This window comes from Chionomys nivalis, chromosome X, assembly GCF_950005125.1.
Source record: "Chionomys nivalis chromosome X, mChiNiv1.1, whole genome shotgun sequence".
Lineage (NCBI taxonomy): Eukaryota > Metazoa > Chordata > Mammalia > Rodentia > Cricetidae > Chionomys > Chionomys nivalis.
The window spans coordinates 95,472,754-95,492,672 of NC_080112.1; the positions used below are offsets into that span (position 1 = coordinate 95,472,754).

The 19,919-nt window shown below is 38.7% G+C and overlaps 1 protein-coding gene across 3 annotated transcripts in view; it reads left to right on the forward strand.

Moving 5' to 3' along the window:
• The window catches only part of Morc4 (MORC family CW-type zinc finger 4), a 59,101-nt gene that overhangs the window by 17,690 nt on the left and 21,492 nt on the right, over positions 1-19,919 (forward strand). For 2 of the 3 annotated variants that reach the window (XM_057759408.1, XM_057759409.1), the window contains exons 6-11: positions 79-211; positions 518-646; positions 2,864-2,983; positions 4,371-4,471; positions 15,787-15,880; positions 17,114-17,118. In XM_057759408.1, the coding sequence (XP_057615391.1) occupies positions 79-211; positions 518-646; positions 2,864-2,983; positions 4,371-4,471; positions 15,787-15,880; positions 17,114-17,118 (582 nt within the window). The remainder of the gene's footprint in view (positions 1-78; positions 212-517; positions 647-2,863; positions 2,984-4,370; positions 4,472-15,786; positions 15,881-17,113; positions 17,119-19,919) is intronic. The other variant, XM_057759410.1, reaches the window with a different exon arrangement.

Here is a 19,919-nt window from a genome sequence, read left to right on the forward strand (position 1 = left end):
GAGTTCTTAATGCATCCCCTGCCCCTGCGAGCCCGCTGGAACCAGTTCTTTAAATTGGTACTTGTCTATTTTACTTAGAAACAAAGATGGAAAGTCTGAGCTGGACTTTGATACAGATCAATATGATATCCTAGTATCAGACTTCGATGCTGAAGAAAAGGAGATTGGTGGTGTTCCCTCCAAGCCGCCAGAAACAGAGTATTCCCTACGGGTGAGTGAGAATAGTCCTTCAGCCGTGAAAAGTACGATTTCTTATAACGTGAAAATATCGTATAACAGAACTGAAGCGCAGGTGTGGAGAGATGATGCTCTGCTGGGATTTCTTTTCACTGTCTATGCTGAAGCAGTTTGTGAATATAGCTACTTCCGTCTCAGAATGGTAGCTAGTGCATTGTGAAAATGTACAGAAACTCAGCCAAGTATTTGCAAGCCTGGGCCCAGTTGGCTGGTGATGATTTGGGGAGATATCTGTAGAGTTGGCAATATACATAACAATTTGCCTTTCACAAATCTATAGGCATTTTGTAGTGTTCTATATATGAAGCCACGGATGAAGATTTTTCTGCGGCAAAAGAAGGTGACTACCCAGATGATTGCTAAGAGCCTTGCCGATGTGGAGCACGATGTGTATACGTCTCCCTTCACCGTATCCTTCATTGCAGTTGACGTCTTCATTCTGGGGTAAATCTCTCTATTGGTATGCAGCCAAAACCCTGCCTTATTCCGATTCAAAGTTGTGTGCTAAAACAGCCAAAATTGTGGGCTGAAACATTGCCATTGAAGGAATAATTTTTTAAGTGTTGGTGCACCGGCTTTGTCAGAAACTGACAGATTATGAAATAAAAGTCATAGTGAGTTTGAAGACTGTGGCTCAGTTATATTTTAAAATCTAATATTGATTTACTTATTTATTTATCTTAAGACAGGGCCTGGAACTCATTGTGTAGCACAGGCCAGCCGCAAACTTGAGGTGATCCTCCTGCCTCAGCCTCCGGAGTGCTAAGATCGCAATCATATGCTGCCACACCTCGCTTTTAAATCTTTTTTATTATCTATATTTGTTTTTATATCCTCCCTGTATGCCAGTAGGCAGTCAGATTTGAGAAGCCCATCCATAGTCACTCCCATCACATTCGATTAAAAAGTTTTAGTTGGCGTTGTTCAGCTTACAGCTTATGTTGTACTAGGTCCAGATTTAGACTTGGATGTGAATTAGTGAGTGGAAATTAAAGGTATTTCTAGGAGGAGATGAATCACTCTCAAGCTCGGCATGGATTTCCTGGGAACTTTTCATAATGACAGCCATCCAGTAGAACGCTTGCTCATTTTCTACACCTCATTGCACTGCAAGTGGATGTCACATACTAGGGACATTCTTGCGATGAGTTATGCTAATTAACCATCGTCATTGGTGTTGGTGGGGGGGATAGTCTTCAGAAGACAGAGAACTCAAGTATTTATGAAAACTTGCTTTTTTATTTTCTAGTAACCAAATACAACTCTTGGCCCTATAGACATGTTCTCTGCATTTTTTAAATCAAGACATTATTTTCCTTGGTCTTTTTTCTACTGCCACAATTAGAAATTGTTCATTTAAAATGAACTGTGTAGTTAGTACTCACAGTGGGTTTTTTTCCTTTTTGGAAACACATACCTTCTCTACTAGGAAATTTTCTCTTAAAGCCCTAAATAAACTCAACTTAGAGGCAGGGCTAGCAAGTGAGACCGTCATTTATAACTTCACCTTGTGTAGGTTAGGACTATAGTGCTGTGCACTTAGCAGAGTCCTTCCAACTGCATGTTTTCCTGCTTCTCTTTTACGATATGTCCCTTTCCTGAGCGTGGATTCTTCCTGTTGGGGGTTTCTATCAGGCCAACTTCAGTGCTTGTTTTCTAGATTTATCTCAGCCCCTCTCCTGTGAATTCAGTTATCTTGTCACACTACAGTTCTAGCTAAACAGCATCACTGTTGGCGTGACGGAAATGAAATCCCGAGTACTGGAACTATTTCCTGGATTTATTTCTTCTTCAGTCATCAGAAAAGCCATATCGCTCTTCTCTGTACTCTACATACAAATTCTGTACATTTCCCCACAGGGTACCCTCGAGGGCCCATTCCTCACGATTTTAAATGTGTACAGCAAAAAAAAAAATTATTTGACAATCACTATCTTTAAAATGTCAGTCTTGTGGTGTGAGAATTTTGATTGATTTTGGAAAGTAAAAAACTTTATTTCTTTTGTTTTGTTTTGGAATAAGATCCTATTTGAAGTTTGTCTTGAGTTCCTAGAACCCAGAAACTTGATATGTTCTGAGTCAAATATTAGAGTACTAGGCTTACCAGTTGTATCACATTTCCTATCCTATCTAATCCATTTATCATATGGTATTGATGTACATAGCTTGTCATTTACAGAGACTGTGTAAGGTATTTTTTTTTATTTCTGTGACAGATAGTAAGAGAAACTAAGAAAAGAAAGATTTATTTTAGCTCATGCTTTCAGAGATCCAGTCCATTGTGCAAGAAAGAGATGGTGTAGCAAGCTCACAAAAGTAGTTGAAAAAGTAGAGCAAGCAGTGGTGGCGCACACCTTAAATTCCAGCACTTGGAAGGTAGAAGCAGGTGGATCTCTGTGAGTTCAACGCCAGCCTGGTCTACAGAGCAAGTTCCAGAATAGCCAGGCTGTTCCTGTCTCAAAAAAATAAAAATGTAGAACAAGCGATTGCTTGTGTTTTTAAATACCTTCATGAAGGTTTACATTGATTCACATGTAATGACATTTGGTGGAAATTTTGTTTTTATAATACTTTTCTTTTCTCCTGAAACCTCTAGTGTTTGTGTCCTTAATGATTTTCTCCTCAGAATAAGCAGGTGAAAATCACATTTGGATTCTCTTGCAAATACCATAACCAGTTTGGAGTAATGATGTATCATAACAACCGCCTTATTAAGGCCTTTGAGAAGGTGGGCTGCCAGTTAAAGGTGAGTGGTTACTGTCGCTTTGTCATAGAGGCCTGCAAAGAATGGGAAGAGAATCGCAGGGAAGACAGATTCATTAAAGGTTTTCAGCCCCATGTCATGTCAGTTATTAGATTCTGATGCTGAAACTCTGCATCAATAGACAAGGAGTCCTATGTGGGAAAAAAAACTGTTATTTCTCAGGTGCTGACAGGCCAACTAGGTATCTATTCTTAAAGAGTAGAATTCAGTCCCACCGTGTATATCAGCTTATTAACGTGTCAAATAGCTCTAATTATTATCGTGTGGAGACAATAAAGGTATATTGGAAGGTTCATAACATTTAGTGGTTGGAAATCAAGATTTGCGCCCTATCTATAAAGCATATCCCTGGGTAAATCAAGTAATTCCTTTGAAGTTCAATTTCTATGCTAGAAAAATGGAAAAAGTTTTATCTTCCTTTAAGTTTAGAAGGTTAAAAGGGATTGGTTGTGATAAATGATACGAAATATTTCCTAAGCCAAATACCACAAATGCTACCATTATCTTTGATGCTTTAATGATCATTTAGAGTAGTGATTTCCGCAAGCAACTGTTTCATTCCTGGTCTGAAGATCAGGTGGCTGATACTCAGTGGATGTCACACTGCTTTGTGTGACATGGTAGGACAGTTGTCTAAGCCCCAGGAGAGCTGACTGTGAGGCCTTGGTTTTTCCTGTTACATCATCTTTAAACAACTTCTGGTTATGTGTCAGGAAAGAGTAAAGACGCTTTAAAATGCCCAAATCTCTTACACTTCACCTCTGACTCTGGGAGTTCCTTGGTGGCTTGTCTATGTGTGGAAATGCCCTATGTTATAAGATTCAGTGTACTGATTACACCACACCCCTAGTTTGTGAAGAAGGGCTCATTTCGGTTGTGCAGAGCATTAGTATATGGTCTTGCTTTTTTAGTAGTGTAAGTTCTTTATTCCAGTGAACCTCTTGGCAGTCTTAGAATATGAGACACATGACAAGTGAGGTTGCGTGGATGAAGTATAGATAGTTACTAGAGCTGAGGAATTCTAGGGATCTGTGAACCATTGCTTATCTGAGAGACAGAAAGGGGGTGGATCCGGATGGGCGGGGAGGTGGAGGAGAACTGAAGGACTGGGAAGAGTAGAGGGAGGGGAAACCATAACTGGGTATATTACATGAAAAAGTCTATTTTCAACGGATTAAAAAAAAAAGAAAAGAAAATCTTTACTGTTGCACTGGTCAGGATCCAATCTATTCTAAGTGTTCCTCAACATCTTCATGGCTTTTCCTTACCCATGAATACTGTGTAACTTTTTCCATTAGTTTTTGGAATCAAAAGGAAATGCCTCCGGGCTGTCAATAGTAATGTGTTGAAATTAACATTTTCTTCTAAGCCAACTTGTGGAGAAGGTGTGGGAGTAATTGGAGTCATTGAGTGCAATTTCCTAAAACCTGCCTACAACAAACAAGACTTTGAGTATACCAAGGAGTACCGGTGAGTCACTCTCAACCTCAGATGTTTCTGATAAATCGCTCAGGTACTGTTCTGTTCTCTGCACTTTCTAAAGCGCCGCTGAAAGCCAGACGGAGACGTTAACTCACAATGGCTTCTTCAAGTATATTTTCCAAGATTAGAGATGAGTTTGCTCTTTCTCATTTTACCTTTAGAAATTACCAATTATAGAAGTATTTTGACAAACTATTTCTGGTAAAGTGAAGGACCTTGTCTTTCGTTACAGCACATTTTGGGGCGAGAAATTGAAATTTGCCCCATCCGTTTTCCAGAAGCCAGCGAACACTTTCAGATGTGTTAGAACAAGGAAGACAGGTGTGCTCTCATGGAAGCATCTAGGGAAGACAACATAGCTCAGGATCAGAAAGGAACTTGACATTGACATTAAACCAATGGGATATTTTGGGAATTAAAGAAAGGAATTGTTAAAATCGGGCTGAAAATAGGTTTGGGATTTAAGATACAGCTCAATAGTAGAATGCTAGCTTAGCACGCAGGAGACCCTAGATCTGATACCTCTTATGTGTTAGGTAAAGGACATAGGATGAAAAATTAGAATCCTTGATTGTTATGAACACATGTGGTATATGAAAATGTGAAACTTAAATACACATAAATAACTAATGTGTATATGCAAACTGAAGAAATTCTTGGTTTATTTGTTTGTTTATTGTTTTTCAAGATATTATTCCTCTGTGTGCCCCTGGTTGTCCTGGAACTCACTCTGTAGGCCAGGCTAGCCTCAAACTCACAGAGATCCACTTGCATGCGCCACCACTACCTGGCTGAGGAAAATTTTAAATATGACTAAAGAAAATCAAGGAAAGCTTCACAAAACAAATTAAATTTGAGCTTAAACTTAAAGGAAAAGCTGGTGTTTTCTCAGTGAACTATTGAGAAGGGTACTCTAGAGCAGTGGCTCTCAACCTTCCTGATGCTGCGACTCTTTAATACAGCTCCTCATGCTGTGTTGACCCCAGCCATAACATTATTTCACCACTACTTCATAACTGGAATTTTGCTACTGTTATGAATCATAATGTGAATAGTTTTGGAGATAGTTTGTCAAAGGGGTTGCGACCCCAGGTTGAGAACCGCTCTTGTGAGCAAAGTAGAGTATGGGTAATGGCACAGAAAGGCCAGGGATGTTCTTGGGATGTGAAGAAAGAGAAGATGGGAGAACACTGAGTATCATTCAATTTAAAATCCCAGCGGTATTTTTTTCTAAGAGTGGGAGGAAAAAATAATTTCTCAGAAATGTTTTCTGTGCTCCAAGCTACAACAAAATTAATTAAATGTTCCTTCATTTATTTGAGACTGCAAGAATTTGAGATGCAGGATTTGACAAAGAGATAGCAATTTGAATGGCAATTCCAAATTAATTTCAGCACAATTGGGTTTTAGTCACTCAGGCTTATCAGTGGTTATGGCAATGGTGTGCTCTGGAGCCAAATAAATTAATCATTTAAATGTGAGTCTGACCCGTAATGAAGACCTTTAACCAAGACTTGTCTCCTAAATGTGAAAGTTTAGAAATAACATTGGTTTAATGGAACTAGATATTCTTTCTTTTGAGTGAAAGTGATGAATTTATGATAATTACCTAAATAATATCTGTGAAGTTCAAATGTTAGACATTAAAATGTTTTAGCAGCTTTCCATATTATTGTTGCCAATGTACCAACCATAAAAATCTATATTTTTTTTCTTTTGAATACATTAGACATTTGGCTTTGGATGCAGTTTTTGTATGATGAATTTGAGGTGATTGGAGAGAGTTCACAGAAAGGCATTCTATAAGCATGTAGGATTTCTGCTTCCGTAATTTAATCGTTACTGCACATTTATTTTCCTAAAACCAGAATGACAGCACTAACATACATAGAGTTTTGTGCGTAATAAATTTGCCAGTACAGGCATCATTGCTATCTCTTTTTAAAATATTTATTGTTCTTTTATGTGTATATTTCCTGTGTGTGTATAAGTGTATCATATTGTGCCCAGTGATGGTGCATGGCAGAAGAGAACAAGTCCCCTGGAACTGACGTTGCAGACAGTTGTGAGCTGCTGTATGGGAGCTGAGCACAGAACCTGGGTCCTCCAAGAGCAGCAACTACACTTAACCACTGACTCCTCTATCTAGCCCAATTTTTTTAAAGACAAGATCTCATAGAGTTTATATGTCTCATATAGTTCATGCTTGCCTCAAACTCACTATGTAGCTGAAGGTAGCTTTGAATTCTTGTGCTTCAGCCCTACAGCTCACAAGTGCTATGATGAAAAGACTGAATCATCATGCCCTATGTTTTATGCTGGGAACTAAACCCACATACGTAACTGGAAGTTTCTCTCCCACAGGCTAGATCCCAAATAATCACTCTGAGGTTTAATATTAATTACAAACTGGTTGAACTATTGGCTCAGGCTTATTATTAACTAGCTCTTACAACTTAAATTAACCCACTTCTACTGTTCCATATTTACCACAAGGCTTGTAGCTTTTTACCTTTAGCTTTCTTCTTGGGCAGCTGCTGGCATTGCCCTCCACTCCACCTTCTTTCTCCTTCTATCTCTGCTGGGATTTTGTGCCTAGCTGTATTCTGCCTTGCCATAGGCCAAAGCAGCTTTATTCTTCAGCCAATAAAAGCAACACATTTACAGCATACAGAAGGCTGTCCCACATCATACATATATAAGCACAAATCTATTACTGAGTTATATCCCCAGCCCTATTGACCTTTATGTAAACTTTATACAAAATAAGAAGATTTTAGATAAAATCATGGGAATTTGAAAACAAATATGGGGGCATAGACTGCTAATCCCAACACTCAGGGTCTATGGCAATGGGATTGTGAATTCAAGGCCAACCTGGGCTACAGAATGAGTTCTTGGGCATTCTCATCTACATAGCAAGAACCTCCATTTCCTTTGTCCCTGTCAAAAATCTGAATTTGAGAGGATTAGAAAATATTGCTGTCACAAATTCCTGTGACTATTACAGATTCAAAAGTAGAAATGATAAAGGAAATATAAGTTGTTATACTACTAAAATATCTACAAAGAAATAATCTTAATACATCACTATGAACCAACTGGATATTAGATTTTAGCTATAAATATCATGGTTGAAGCTTAAAACATTTTTAGAGTCAATTTCACCTTAAAAAATGCAACCAAAGCATATTAACTGAGCAAGCCATTAACACATAACACAGTGACTAAGTTTTGTAGAATCTTCCAAGGAATTTCAAAACAGAGTTGCTTAAGGGCTTTGCATTCTGTTTGTAATAATAGATCATCACACATTAAAAACAACTAAATAGCAGTAAAATGGCTCATAGATCTCTTTGGTGCTGTGCAGGGAAAATGCTCTGATGAGACAGATAAGGAAAATTTTAGGTAGATGATGTGACTTAAGATAGCCTTAAGTGGATCTATGAGTTCATGACCAGCCTGGTCTATGGAGCGAATTTCAGGACAGTCAAGGTTACACGGAGAAACTCTGTCTCAAAAAAATGCAAGCAGACACAAGAGATATTCCCTAAAAGGTACAAGACTAGAGCTATAGAGAGATGGTTCTGTGGCTAAGAGCTCTGGCTGCTCTTCCATGTGACCCAGATTTGATTCCCAGCACTCACATGATGGCTCACAACTGCCTGTAATTATAGCTCCTGGGGATCCAGCAGCTACTTCTGGCCTCCATGGGCACAAGGGACAGATGTGGTGTACATACATGCATGCAGAGGAAACACCCACATATATAAATAAATAATAAACAATTAAAAGGATACAGGATGCAGAAAAGGAAGGGAATTCTAGTATAGAGTTATGGCATGACAAGAACTCTGAAGGGGAAGTGGAGATGAGGTGATATACTAGAGTGAAGAAAATCAAACAAAATGGATAATGTAGGGCCATGTCCTAAAGCAGAGACTAGCAAGTATTTTCTGAGAAGGCCAGAGAGAAATATTTGGGCTTTTATAGGCCACACACAGTCTCTTACCCAACTTTTTAATTCTGTCATAGTATGAAAGTATACATTGACAGAAAGTAAAGGAGCGAGTATTGTTCCAGCACAGTTTTGTTCACAAAAAAGGCAATGAGTCCAGGCTATAGTTAGCACACACTTTTCTTAGAACCCTATATCTGAACTGTGTGCCAAGTTATATCTAATGGATTCAGAGGAATCAGACAATAATTTACATTTTAGGGAAGAACAGTATGCTCAACTTCTGTCTACAAGCAGCGGAAAGCATCTTCTATTGTAAAAATTACCATAAATTTAGTGGCTTAATATAACACTAATTTACTGTGTTAGAGTTCTGTAGGTTAGAAGGCTTGACTCAGATCTCACTGGACTAAAATCAAGGTGTTGGCAGGCCGTCTTCCTTTCTGGAGACTCTAGGGGAGAATCCGATTCCTTTTCTTTTCCAACTTTAGAGACTGCCAGCATTCCTTGGCCCAAGGCCCTCTTCTCCAACTTCAAAGTCAGCAGTGATGAGTTGCATCCTCCTTGCGTTGCATCATTTCGGTAACCCTGCTTCCATAATCACATTGCCTCCTCAGACTCTGACTCCTCTGCCTCACTCTTTCATACTTGAAAGCCTGTAGTTTCATTGTATCATTTAGAAGCTTTTCCTACTTTAAGGAGAGTCAGTGAGTAGCAGTAACTCTCTTACTGTGTATCACATAAGATAGTCACAGATTTTACTGTGTATAACCTAAGTTATTCACAGACTTTAGGTATGGGACCTAGACATCTTTGAAAGGCTATTATTTTATTTATCAGTCTGTCCTCTAGTGCTTCAAGATTTATTTCTCACATTCAAAAAGTGATTGCCCTATTCCATCCCAACATCATCAAAATTTTCAGAGTCTAAAGTCTTAAGCAAATGCCATCAGCTCAAAAGTACGTTAGAAGTCTTGACTCAGATCTCACTGGGCTAAAATCAAGGTGTTGGCAGGCTGTCTTCCTTTCTTTTTCCATAATCACATCGCCTCCTCTGAGTCTCTCTCTCCCTCTCCCTCTCCCTCTGTCCCTCTGTCCCTCTGTCCCTCTGTCCCTCTCTCTCCCTCTCTCTTCCTCCCTCTCTCTCTCTCTCTCTCTCTCTCTCTCTCTCTCTCTCTCTCTCTCACATACATACATACTTTAATGCTAAAATATAATAGCAGGAGATGCACAGGACACCAGTTATATAAAAGTTCTGTGTCAAGTGGGGTTTAAATAGAAAAGAAAAAAAAAGAGTTACAGGCACCAAGCAATTTCATAAATCCAGCTAGGCAAATTCCATTAAATAGCAAACACAAGACATAATTTTGTGGGACGTATAACACTGCCCCCATCACTAAAACTATGCCTTCAGGGCTGTGGTTCAACTCTCAAAATTATCTGTTCATGAAGACTAGTATATTTTTTACAGCAGAGTAGTTTTGTCAATTTTATCTTCATTAGAGTCTTTTTAGTTATTAATTTTATTTTTGTGATGATAATTGTATCATTTTCCCTTTCCTCTCTCCAAACCCATATACTCCTCTTTGCTCTTTCAAATTCATGACTTCTTGTGTCAGCAGTCATTGATACATACACGTATGTATGCATGTATACATATGTAATCTTAATTACAGCCTGCTCCGTCTGTATAATGTTACTTATAGGTATATAGTTTTAGAAATTCACTAGGGTTCTTTCATTATATATTCTCCCTCATTTATTCATGTCAATTGGAGCTGAAAGTGTTTGTGTTCCTGCCTTCTCAAAAATCTTGTAGGTCTTCCACGGATGTGATGAATATTCATTCCATTTAACAAGAGGCTCTTGACTAATCTTTCCTAGACAATCTGATTTCTCTTCTTGGCCTCAGCTGAGATGGTTGTGAAGGTCTGTGAGTCACATGCTTCATATGTCCAAAGAGCCTCGTATGTGACTGGATATTGTGACCTTTTGATCTGACTGCGATAGTAGCTAATGATTGTCCAACCCTACTCTTCATTCACAGAGCTCACAGCCCAAACAATGAATCTGTACATTTTAATATCTTTTGTGATTTTGACTGCCTGAGAACACTCCAGATTGTAAAATTCTGATTCCTTTCCCATTACCAGTTCTTTTCATGTATCTTTGCTTTCCTGCCTTTTCCATGACCAGCAAGAGGACACAACTTGAGCAGTTTTTCTGGAGATCTCCTCAGCCAGATGTACAAGTTCAGCAGGTACAAGCTCTGCGCTCCGTGGATGTACAGGACATGTTTCTGCTAAGCTTTCTGTGACTATGTAGCTAGGATCATATTTCCTATTTTCCAGTAACGTGTGGGGTCATTTTCCCTGAGCCTTGATTAGAGTGGCTTTACCATTTGTCTTTCTAACTCTGTTTACAGTGATTTAGACATTCTTTAAGGCAGTCTCTAGCTTCTTCTCTATCATGCTTCTCCACTTTCTCCTAAGCCCTCATCAGTTTAGTTAACATCCATCCAGATATCGATTGCCAGTCTGCTTGATGCGATTTAGGCTCTGGCGTGTTTCTTAAACCTTTGCCAGATTTCTTTATTTTCCTTTTATTCTGTTTTTAGACAGGGTCTTGTGTAGCCTCAAGATCACCATATAGCCAAAGACAACCTTGAACTCCTGATCCCTCGAAATGTCCCAGGCTGCTAAATTTCAGTCCCAAAGAAACTTCTTCATCTTTAGTTGTTTTTTTTCTAGTAGTATTCTGTTTCTAGGTACCACAATCTGCCATATTCTTTCCTATTGAATTTTTAAAAATATTTATGTGTATGTGCACACACGTGTGAGCATATGCAGGCTTGGGACCTGAAGATTGATAGCATGTTTTACCCACTGAACCAGATCGAGGGACCTGTATTCTTTTTGTCATATCATATTGCATCATATTTGTGAATTTGGGTTGATGCCATTTGGATTTAAAATGATCATTGGTAAGGGAAGACTTCTGTCATTTGGCAGTGTGTTTCATAGCCTCTCTCATTTCCCACATTGCTGTGTTTTATGTTTAGGTGATGTTTTATAGTAGATTGCTTAAATTCTTTTCTTTTTTTTAAATTTTTATTTATTATGTGTATAGGTTTCTTCCTTCATGTATCCTGCAGTACAGAAGAGGACACCAGATATTATTACAGATGGTTGTGAGCCACCATGTGGTTGCTGAGAATTGAACTCAGGACCTCTGGAAGAGCAGCCAGTGCTCTATTCCTCTGAGCCATCTCTCCAGCCACCTTAAATTCTTTTCTTGTTTCCTTTTTATATACACCATCTAGCTATTTTCCACATAGTTATCATAGAGGCTACATATAAGATGCCTCTGTCTCTTTCTTTTGGCTTTAGACTTCTACAGTGCCTATGATGGACCACTGGTGGTGCCTCACATGTCCTTCAGGCTTTGTTTCCATCTCCAGTTTTCTTTCTTATTGATCATCAATTTTAGTAATTTTTTAAAGTTCCCAGATTCGTCTTTCTGTCCCACTTTGATATAGGTGGGTCTTCTTTCTATGTGTTGCTCTCATTGGTTAATTAATAAAGAAACTGCTTGGCGTAATAGGTCAGAACATAGGTGGGTAGAGTAGACAGAATGGAATGCTGGGAAGAAGGGAAGTGAGGCAGACGCCATGATCTCCTACCCAAGATGGACGGTGGTTAGAATCTTCCCAGTAAGCTACCACTTCATGGTGGTACACAGATTATTAGAAATGGGTTAATCAAGATGTGAGAGTTAGCCAGTAAGAGGATAGAGCTAATGGGCCAGGCATTGTTTAAGTGAATACAATTTGTGTGTTGTTATTTCGGGTGTAAAGCTAACCATGCGGGAGCTGGGCGGGGCAAAAAGCAGGCCTGCTCATCTCATCACTACACCACTTTTGAAATCTGTCAAGTGAATGGTCTGTTCTACATTTTATTTCAGTTCTTTTTCTTTTCTATTCAAAATATACATTTTTTTTGTTTATGCAATCATTACCCATCATAGGTTTTTATTGATATCAGCAACATTGTAATTATCGTTACAATGATGGAATAAGTGCCCATGCAAAAATTTAAAAAAAAAGTATGAACTAAAATAGAGCATAAATAATAGTGGGCTGCAGAGTAAGATCATCTTAAAGGCAAGCTAGCCTCCATTCTGGGTGGTTGAAATGGAGCAGGACACGGTGGAAGGAAGACAACTGGAAGGAATAAAACACTGAGTATGCAAGAGATACCAGCTGTCTTGGGAAGGACGGTGGCTAGGGAAGAAGAGACAGGTCAGCAGAGTTGAAGTGAGAGATTTGGAAGCAGACAGAAGGGGGCTCAGGTCTGGCACCAGATGTAGGACTCTCCTGGAACAGAAGCAAAGAGAACAGTGAAGCTCAAAAGGGAGTGGCCAGTCAGGGACCCAAATGAGCCTTGGTTCAAGGGCTCCTAAGGAGCTTGGTGAAAACAGATTTGCTGCTGTTACTTGCTCCCTCTGTCTGCTCACCACTGCCCTGCTATTTATTCAGTCTGTCTTTATTCCAGTTCTTTCTTCCTGAAGATACACTTTAACATCTAATACATATATGGTGACAATGAGTTATCTGTTTTTGAGGATGTGTGAAAGTCTCTTTGTTCCTTAAATTTTTTTTAAAGGATTAGTGCTGAGCACAGAATTCTAATTTGACCATTCTCAGCCTCAGCTCTTAAAATATAGTGTTTCACCTGCATGATTTCCAGCCAAAATATGATAGTATACATAAGCGACCCCAAAAACTCTACCAAAGAACTCCTACAGCTGATAAACACCTTTGGTAATGTGGCAGGTTACAAAATCAACTCCAAAAAGTCAGTTGCCTTCCTATACACTAAGGATAAGGAAGCAGAGAGGGAAATCAGAGAAGCATCACCTTTCACGATAGCCACAAATAGCATAAAATATCTTGGGGTAACTCTGACCAAGGAAGTGAAAGATCTATTTGACAAGAACTTTAAGTCTTTGAAGAAAAAAATTGAAGAGGACACCAGAAAATGGAAGGATGTCCCTTGCTCTTGGATTGGGAGGATCAACATAGTAAAAATGGCAATTCTACCAAAAGCAATCTATAGATTCAATGCAATCCCCATCAAAATCCCATCAAAATTCTTCACAGATCTGGAAAAGACAATAATCAACTTTATATGGAAAAACAAAAAACCCAGGATAGCCAAAACAATCTTATACAATAAAGGATCATCTGGAGGCATTACCATCCCTGACTTCAAACTCTATTACAGAGCTACAGTATTGAAAACAACTTGGTATTGGCATAAAAACAGAGAAGTCGACCAATGGAATCAAATAGAAGACCCGGACTTTCAGTTCTTTTTAAAAAGTTTTCTGTCTTCTTTTTGCTATTACCATTTTTTTCAAAACCTCTTTGAACTTGACTTTATTCACACCTTCCTTGGTTTTTTTTTTTTATCTTTAACCCAGAACTTTTTCAGTGACTGTTTATTTGGATTTCATTTTTCTTTGATCATACCATATTTTCTAGTTTCTTTGTATGCACTGTGATTTTTATAACAATAATTCTGGAAATTAGGTTTTCCCCCTTTCCTAGGATTTGCTGTGTTGTTTTTGTTTATTTGATGTCAGTGGTGTGGTTTGCTGTAAGCTATCTCTGTACCAGAGACTTGGTAGAATGTAAACTTAAAATTGTCTCACTTGTTTTCTGAACCTGTATTTCCCCTGGAAATTCAAAGTGACGTTCTAATTTTCTATATATGCATATATGTGTGGTTGTGTATATGTATCCATGCATATGCTATGTATATACATATGTGTATATGCTTTTTTGATATCTTCATTTTTAACATCTGGCTCCCCAAACAAGAAAAAAATGAAGAGGTGAAAATAAAGTTTTATCACTTTGAACATCCTGGACATCATTTCAGTTAGAGGAGAAACTTGTAATCATGGAGAATATAACAGAAAAGGCCACTTGCCCATTGTGTGATCTAAAATAGTAGCACTGAGAGCACGGGCCACTATCCTTGAAGGATAGGAACCCTTTTCCCTATCATGGTTCTTATAAGTGACTTGGGGAATGCCTGAAGGATTCTCTGTCATGGCACTAGAAGTGGAGAATACTAAGAACAGAAATAGACCAAAATTAACCACAATTACCACCTAAGTGTTCCAAAAATACTGATTGTTAAATATTAACTGAATTTGTTTCAGGCTCTTATAGCAGCTGTGCAGTAAAATGCCAAGGAAACATTCTCCCTATTAGTCTTAGTTCTCTGTGATGAGGCAGATTGTGCCAGTGCAGTTGCTATCTAGACAAGGAGAGCGATTTCACATGCCTCCGTCTTACCTTCCCAGGGTCCCATCACATTTTCTCTATCAAGTAGACCTCGAAGAGGAAAGAGAACATGTAATATGACTTGAGGGGAGGCTGTTAACAGAGTGGTGAAAGCATTGGTAGTAGGAGAGGGATGATTAATCTAGGAACGTGCCTATGGTGATTTTAGTCTTGTGTATGTAGTGAAAATCTAACTGAAATGGGTAAGGTGGCAGTAAGGAAGAGGTGTATGGAAGAAGAGATCCGCAAACATGCCAAGTAATGATCCCAACGGTGGAAAGAGGCTTGAAATTTCTCAAGTGTATAGTGTTCCAAGTATGTGTACATTTGCATTAAGTTGTAATCTTGGGAACTAGAACTTAATAGAAATTATTCATTAGATAAGAAAGCAAACTCAGATTCATCTTGTAACAGCAGCGTTGTAGAAAAACGTTGAAGAAACATTTTCCATGTTACTACAGTGCTGCTGTGGTTAGTATCTGCAGATGAACTATAATGACAGATCAAGCTAACGTTTGATTGATTTTAAATAGATAAGTTTTTGTGTATGAGCCTCTAACTTTTCTATTTGATCCTGAGTTATGTCCCTATAATTATCTGAAAATTTATTAATTCATCAGTATTTGTCTCTGCCCTCATTCTGTCATAGTCTCTAATGACAACAGCATACTCATTCCATTATTCTATAAGACTTGAAAAAATCTAGACCATTCTACTTTTTTGGATCTTACAACCATTTTAACTTCACAGCCAGAGACTATCAATAATTATGATGGTAACATTATGCTATTTTTTCGGATATAGTTTTCATTGTGGTTTTATTATAGGATGTATCAAAGGCAGTTGACCTTTTATTAGTTTTTTAAGTTGTAGGTATTCAAAATTATGCTGACTATTCTAAGTTGCTGGGTTCTGTTCAACAGGATCTTCTGAGAGAGAAAAAATTATTCAAGTGCTGGACCTTGACATACTCCTTGCATTTTCTTTCAGGTTGACAATAAGTGCGCTTGCCCAGAAGCTCAATGCTTATTGGAAGGAAAAAACATCTCAAGAGAATTTTGAGAACTTACCTGCATCCAGGCCAGTACCATCAATAATAAAATATAGAATGTGAAAGCATTAAGGGTAATGTCCTTCCATCAAATGGAAGAAACAAGGATAACGTAGTGTTTTTCACACCAGGAAGGTTGATTAACTGCAATAGGGAAAGCACAGGTACTAATTACATCATTTTACCTCTTCATTCTGTTTTAAGATGTATGTGGTTTGGATAATAGATGTGAAGGGCTTAATGCTGTCAGTTTAGGAGAGACTAATACAGTGGGGGATTATGGCCATTTAAATCAGACACTCCTCGGTGGAAAGTCTAGACCTGCTTCTTGATCGTTGAGTGCACTTCAGTGAGTCACTTCACCTCTCTGTACTGAGTTAGACTCCATGATTTTAGAACAGTGCATGGCGTAGGGTAAGTGTTCAGACATGCTAACAAACTTGCTTCCTCTTTATTCTTGCTACATTTTATTGTGACTGAACAGGTATTTCAGAGCAGAAATAGAGAACGAAACACATTAGAGGAAAAGCAGAGTTTATTCCTTGTAGATCTGGCGAAACAGATCAGCCCAGAAGACAGACCGCATAACAACATAAACACATTTAGTTATAACATCACCAAGATCAGCACAGAAGACAGACCGCATAACAGCATACACACAGTTAGTTATAACATCACCAAGATCAGCACAGAAGACAGACTGCATAAGAACATACATACACACATTTAGTTATAACATCACCAAGATCAGCACAGAAGACAGACCGCATAACAACATACACACAGTTAGTTATAACATCACCAAGCTGGATATCAAAGTGGGAGAGATTACACTGCCCTTCTCATATGAGGGGAGGCTTCTACGTTTTAAAATAGAAATTACTAGATTAATGTATGGTGCAAAATTCTGTTTCAAATGCAGTCTGAATGCTGTATGTATATTTCTACATTATTCTAAAGATCTCAACTGATTTCAATCCACCATTTTTGCCAAAAAATTTAATTAAGATCAAATGATATTTGTTCTTTCAAATTAGCACTGATTAATGTAGTGAGACAGAAGTTCATATATTGCTGGGGCATGTAAGATCTAACAGCAGATTTTTTTCCGTTTAAAATTATTATTTAATTAATTTATTTTGCATCCAGTTTCCCCCTCCCTCCTATCCTTTCACCTCTCCTTCACCCCGCAACTCAATCCACTCCTGTTTCTGTTCAGAAAGGTGCAGGCCTCACATGGGTATCAACAAAGCATGGCATATCAAGTTGCCGTAAGACTAAGCATCTCCCTTTGTATTAAATTAAGACTGGGCAAGGCAATCCGTGTGAGAAATAGGTTTCCAAGAGCCAAAACATTAGAGACAGCCTCTTCTCCCACTGTTAGGAGTCCCAGAAGTAGAACAAGCTACACGACTATCACATATATGTAGAGGACCTAGATCGATCCCGTGCAAGTTCCCTAGTTGTTGGTTCATACTCTGTGAGTTCTTATGACCCAGGATAGTTGATTCTATGGGTTTTCTTGTGATGTCCTTGACCCTCTGGCTCCTACAATCCTTCCTCCCTCTCTTCAGCAGGATTCCCGAGCTCAGTCTAATGTTGGGCTATGGGTCTCTGCATCTCTTTCCATCAGTTACTGGATGAAGGCTTTCTGATGACAATAGGGGTAGTCATCAATAGCAGAAGGCCATCCTCTCCACTATTGCTAGGAGTCTTAGCTGGGGTCATCCATCCTTGTAGATTTGTGGGAGTTTCCCTTATATCACGTTTCTACCTGATCCCCAAAAGCCTCCCTTTCCAGTCATCTCTTTCAATACTATCTCCCCATCCACTCCCAAACCCAGTCCCTCAAGTTTCCATCCCCACCTGCCTCCAGCCCACCCAGGAGATCTCTTCTGTTTCCCCTTCTCAGGGAGATCCATGAATTTCCCCTTGGGCCCTCCTTGTTACTTAGCCTCTCGGGGTGTGTGGATTGCAGCATAGTTATCTTTTGTTCTACAGCTAATATCCACTTATGAGTTAGTACATACCAGGATGATTTTTTTCTAGTTCCATCAATTTGCCTTCAGATTTCCTGATGTAGTTTTTAACAGCCGAGTAAATACTCCATTGTATGAATGTACCACATTTTTTAAAATCTGTTTTTCAGTTGAGGGCCATTCACGTTGTTTCTAGGTTCTGGCTATTACAAATAAAGCTGCTATGAATATAGTTGAACGAATGAATGTCCTTGTGGTATAATTGAGCATCCTTTGTGTACATTCCCAAGAGTGATATATATAGGTGGGTCTTGAGGTAGTTTGAGAAACCGCCATGTTGATTTCCAAAGTGGCTGTACAAGTTTACACTCCTACCAGGAATGTTCCCTTTGCTCCACATTCTCTCCAGCATAAGCTATCATTTGTGTTTTTGATTTTTGCCATTCTGATGGGTATAAGATGAAATCTCCAAGTGGTTTTGATTTGCATTTCCCTAATGGCTAAGGATACTGAACATTTCTTTAAGTGTTTCTCTAGCAGCAGAATTTTAATAATAGAGATTATTTATTGAATATTACTTAAGTTCCAGACATTATTCTTAGTTCCTTTCATGTAATAATTTATTCAGTAATCCACAGAACTCTCACTATACAGGTATTATTACTTTGCAAATAGAAAGCCCAGCACACAAAGAACTTACACCCTTTGCACAGGATTAGCCAAGTAGAATACAGTAGAACTAAGGTTCAAATTAAGCACCCAGGTTCTTGAAGCTACACTCTTCTGGAGGGATATAGCAAGGGCAATATATATAACTCCTTTAACTTTGTATTTACTGCAGGCAGAAGCTCTACAGCCCTTCTTTCTGCCTGGGTTGAAGGATTCACCATGGTGTGTTTGTAACTGCTGCCTCTTAGAGTTCTTGTCCTCAAGAGTAATACAGGCATCTTTTTGCAAGACGTTCTTCTGCGCGAATGCATCTAAAACAAAGCTAACACAACCTTTCCTCTCCTCCTCCACTTCTGCTGAAACTTCTTGCCAAGGGCTCCGGCTTTGTAGCTGTGTGAAAGTAACAGACAGCAGAGGTCAGGCCTGAGCATAGAGCTTCAAGGTTGCAAGTCTGGAGCAACCTAGAGCAATAGGGAGGTCCAAAAGTCTGCGAAAACTTGGCTAAATAGATTTTTTTAAAAAAAAAAAAAGAGTATTTGAGTGGCACAAGTTCCTTTTATTTTCTTCTTTATATAGTTCTCTATTTTATAGTTTTTCATAATGGGATAATGCTACTTTAAAACTAGTAATAAAAAAGCAGGACTTAATACAATGAAAAAATGACTGAAAGAAGTCATAATAGAAGCATACCAGCTCACCGAACAGTCTGGTAGAAGAGCTGTAATGTACAGGATACACAAAACTTGCCCTGGGAGTAAAGTGGGCCGGAGGTGCCTCTCTCCTCCCTGTGTGTTTTCATCAGCCTTGGTGCTCTCCGGTACAACTCTGCACACTATTTATACCTCCTGCTACATCCGCACTACTCTCTTCCATGGGGAAATGAATTCAGTTTCATCTACAAGTGATTTGGTTGCACACTTCTGGAATTGATGAGGGTGGATATGCATTTGGAGAGGTCAGCCCTGGATGAGTTTATCGTAATCATTTTGACCAATTGTTGGAGCCATTATTTATAGTTAGGAAATTTAACCAAAGTATATTGCCTTTTGTGATGGATGTTGGGAATAGCGACACAGTAATGTGATTGAGGCATTATAAACACGTGGTTTGATGTGATGCTGGAGTCAAGCTGCACACTGAGCTACATCCTTAAGCCCAAAGGGCAGGTTGTGAAAGGGAAAAGAGAAAGCAAAAGCGTTCAGGGAAGTGGAGGCAAGATTTTGATGACAGCGAGAGAAATTAGGAGTGTACTCGGAAGTAGGGGAGAGATTTTGAAGACAATGCTTCCTCTGTGCCTCCTGTAAATACATTTAAAATTTGTTCAGTGAATGGACAAGGAAATAAAACAATTGGGTGAGTTTTATTTCTTTATAGCAATGTATGATACACATACTTTTCTCAAGTTAATAAATCTCAGAGGTAAA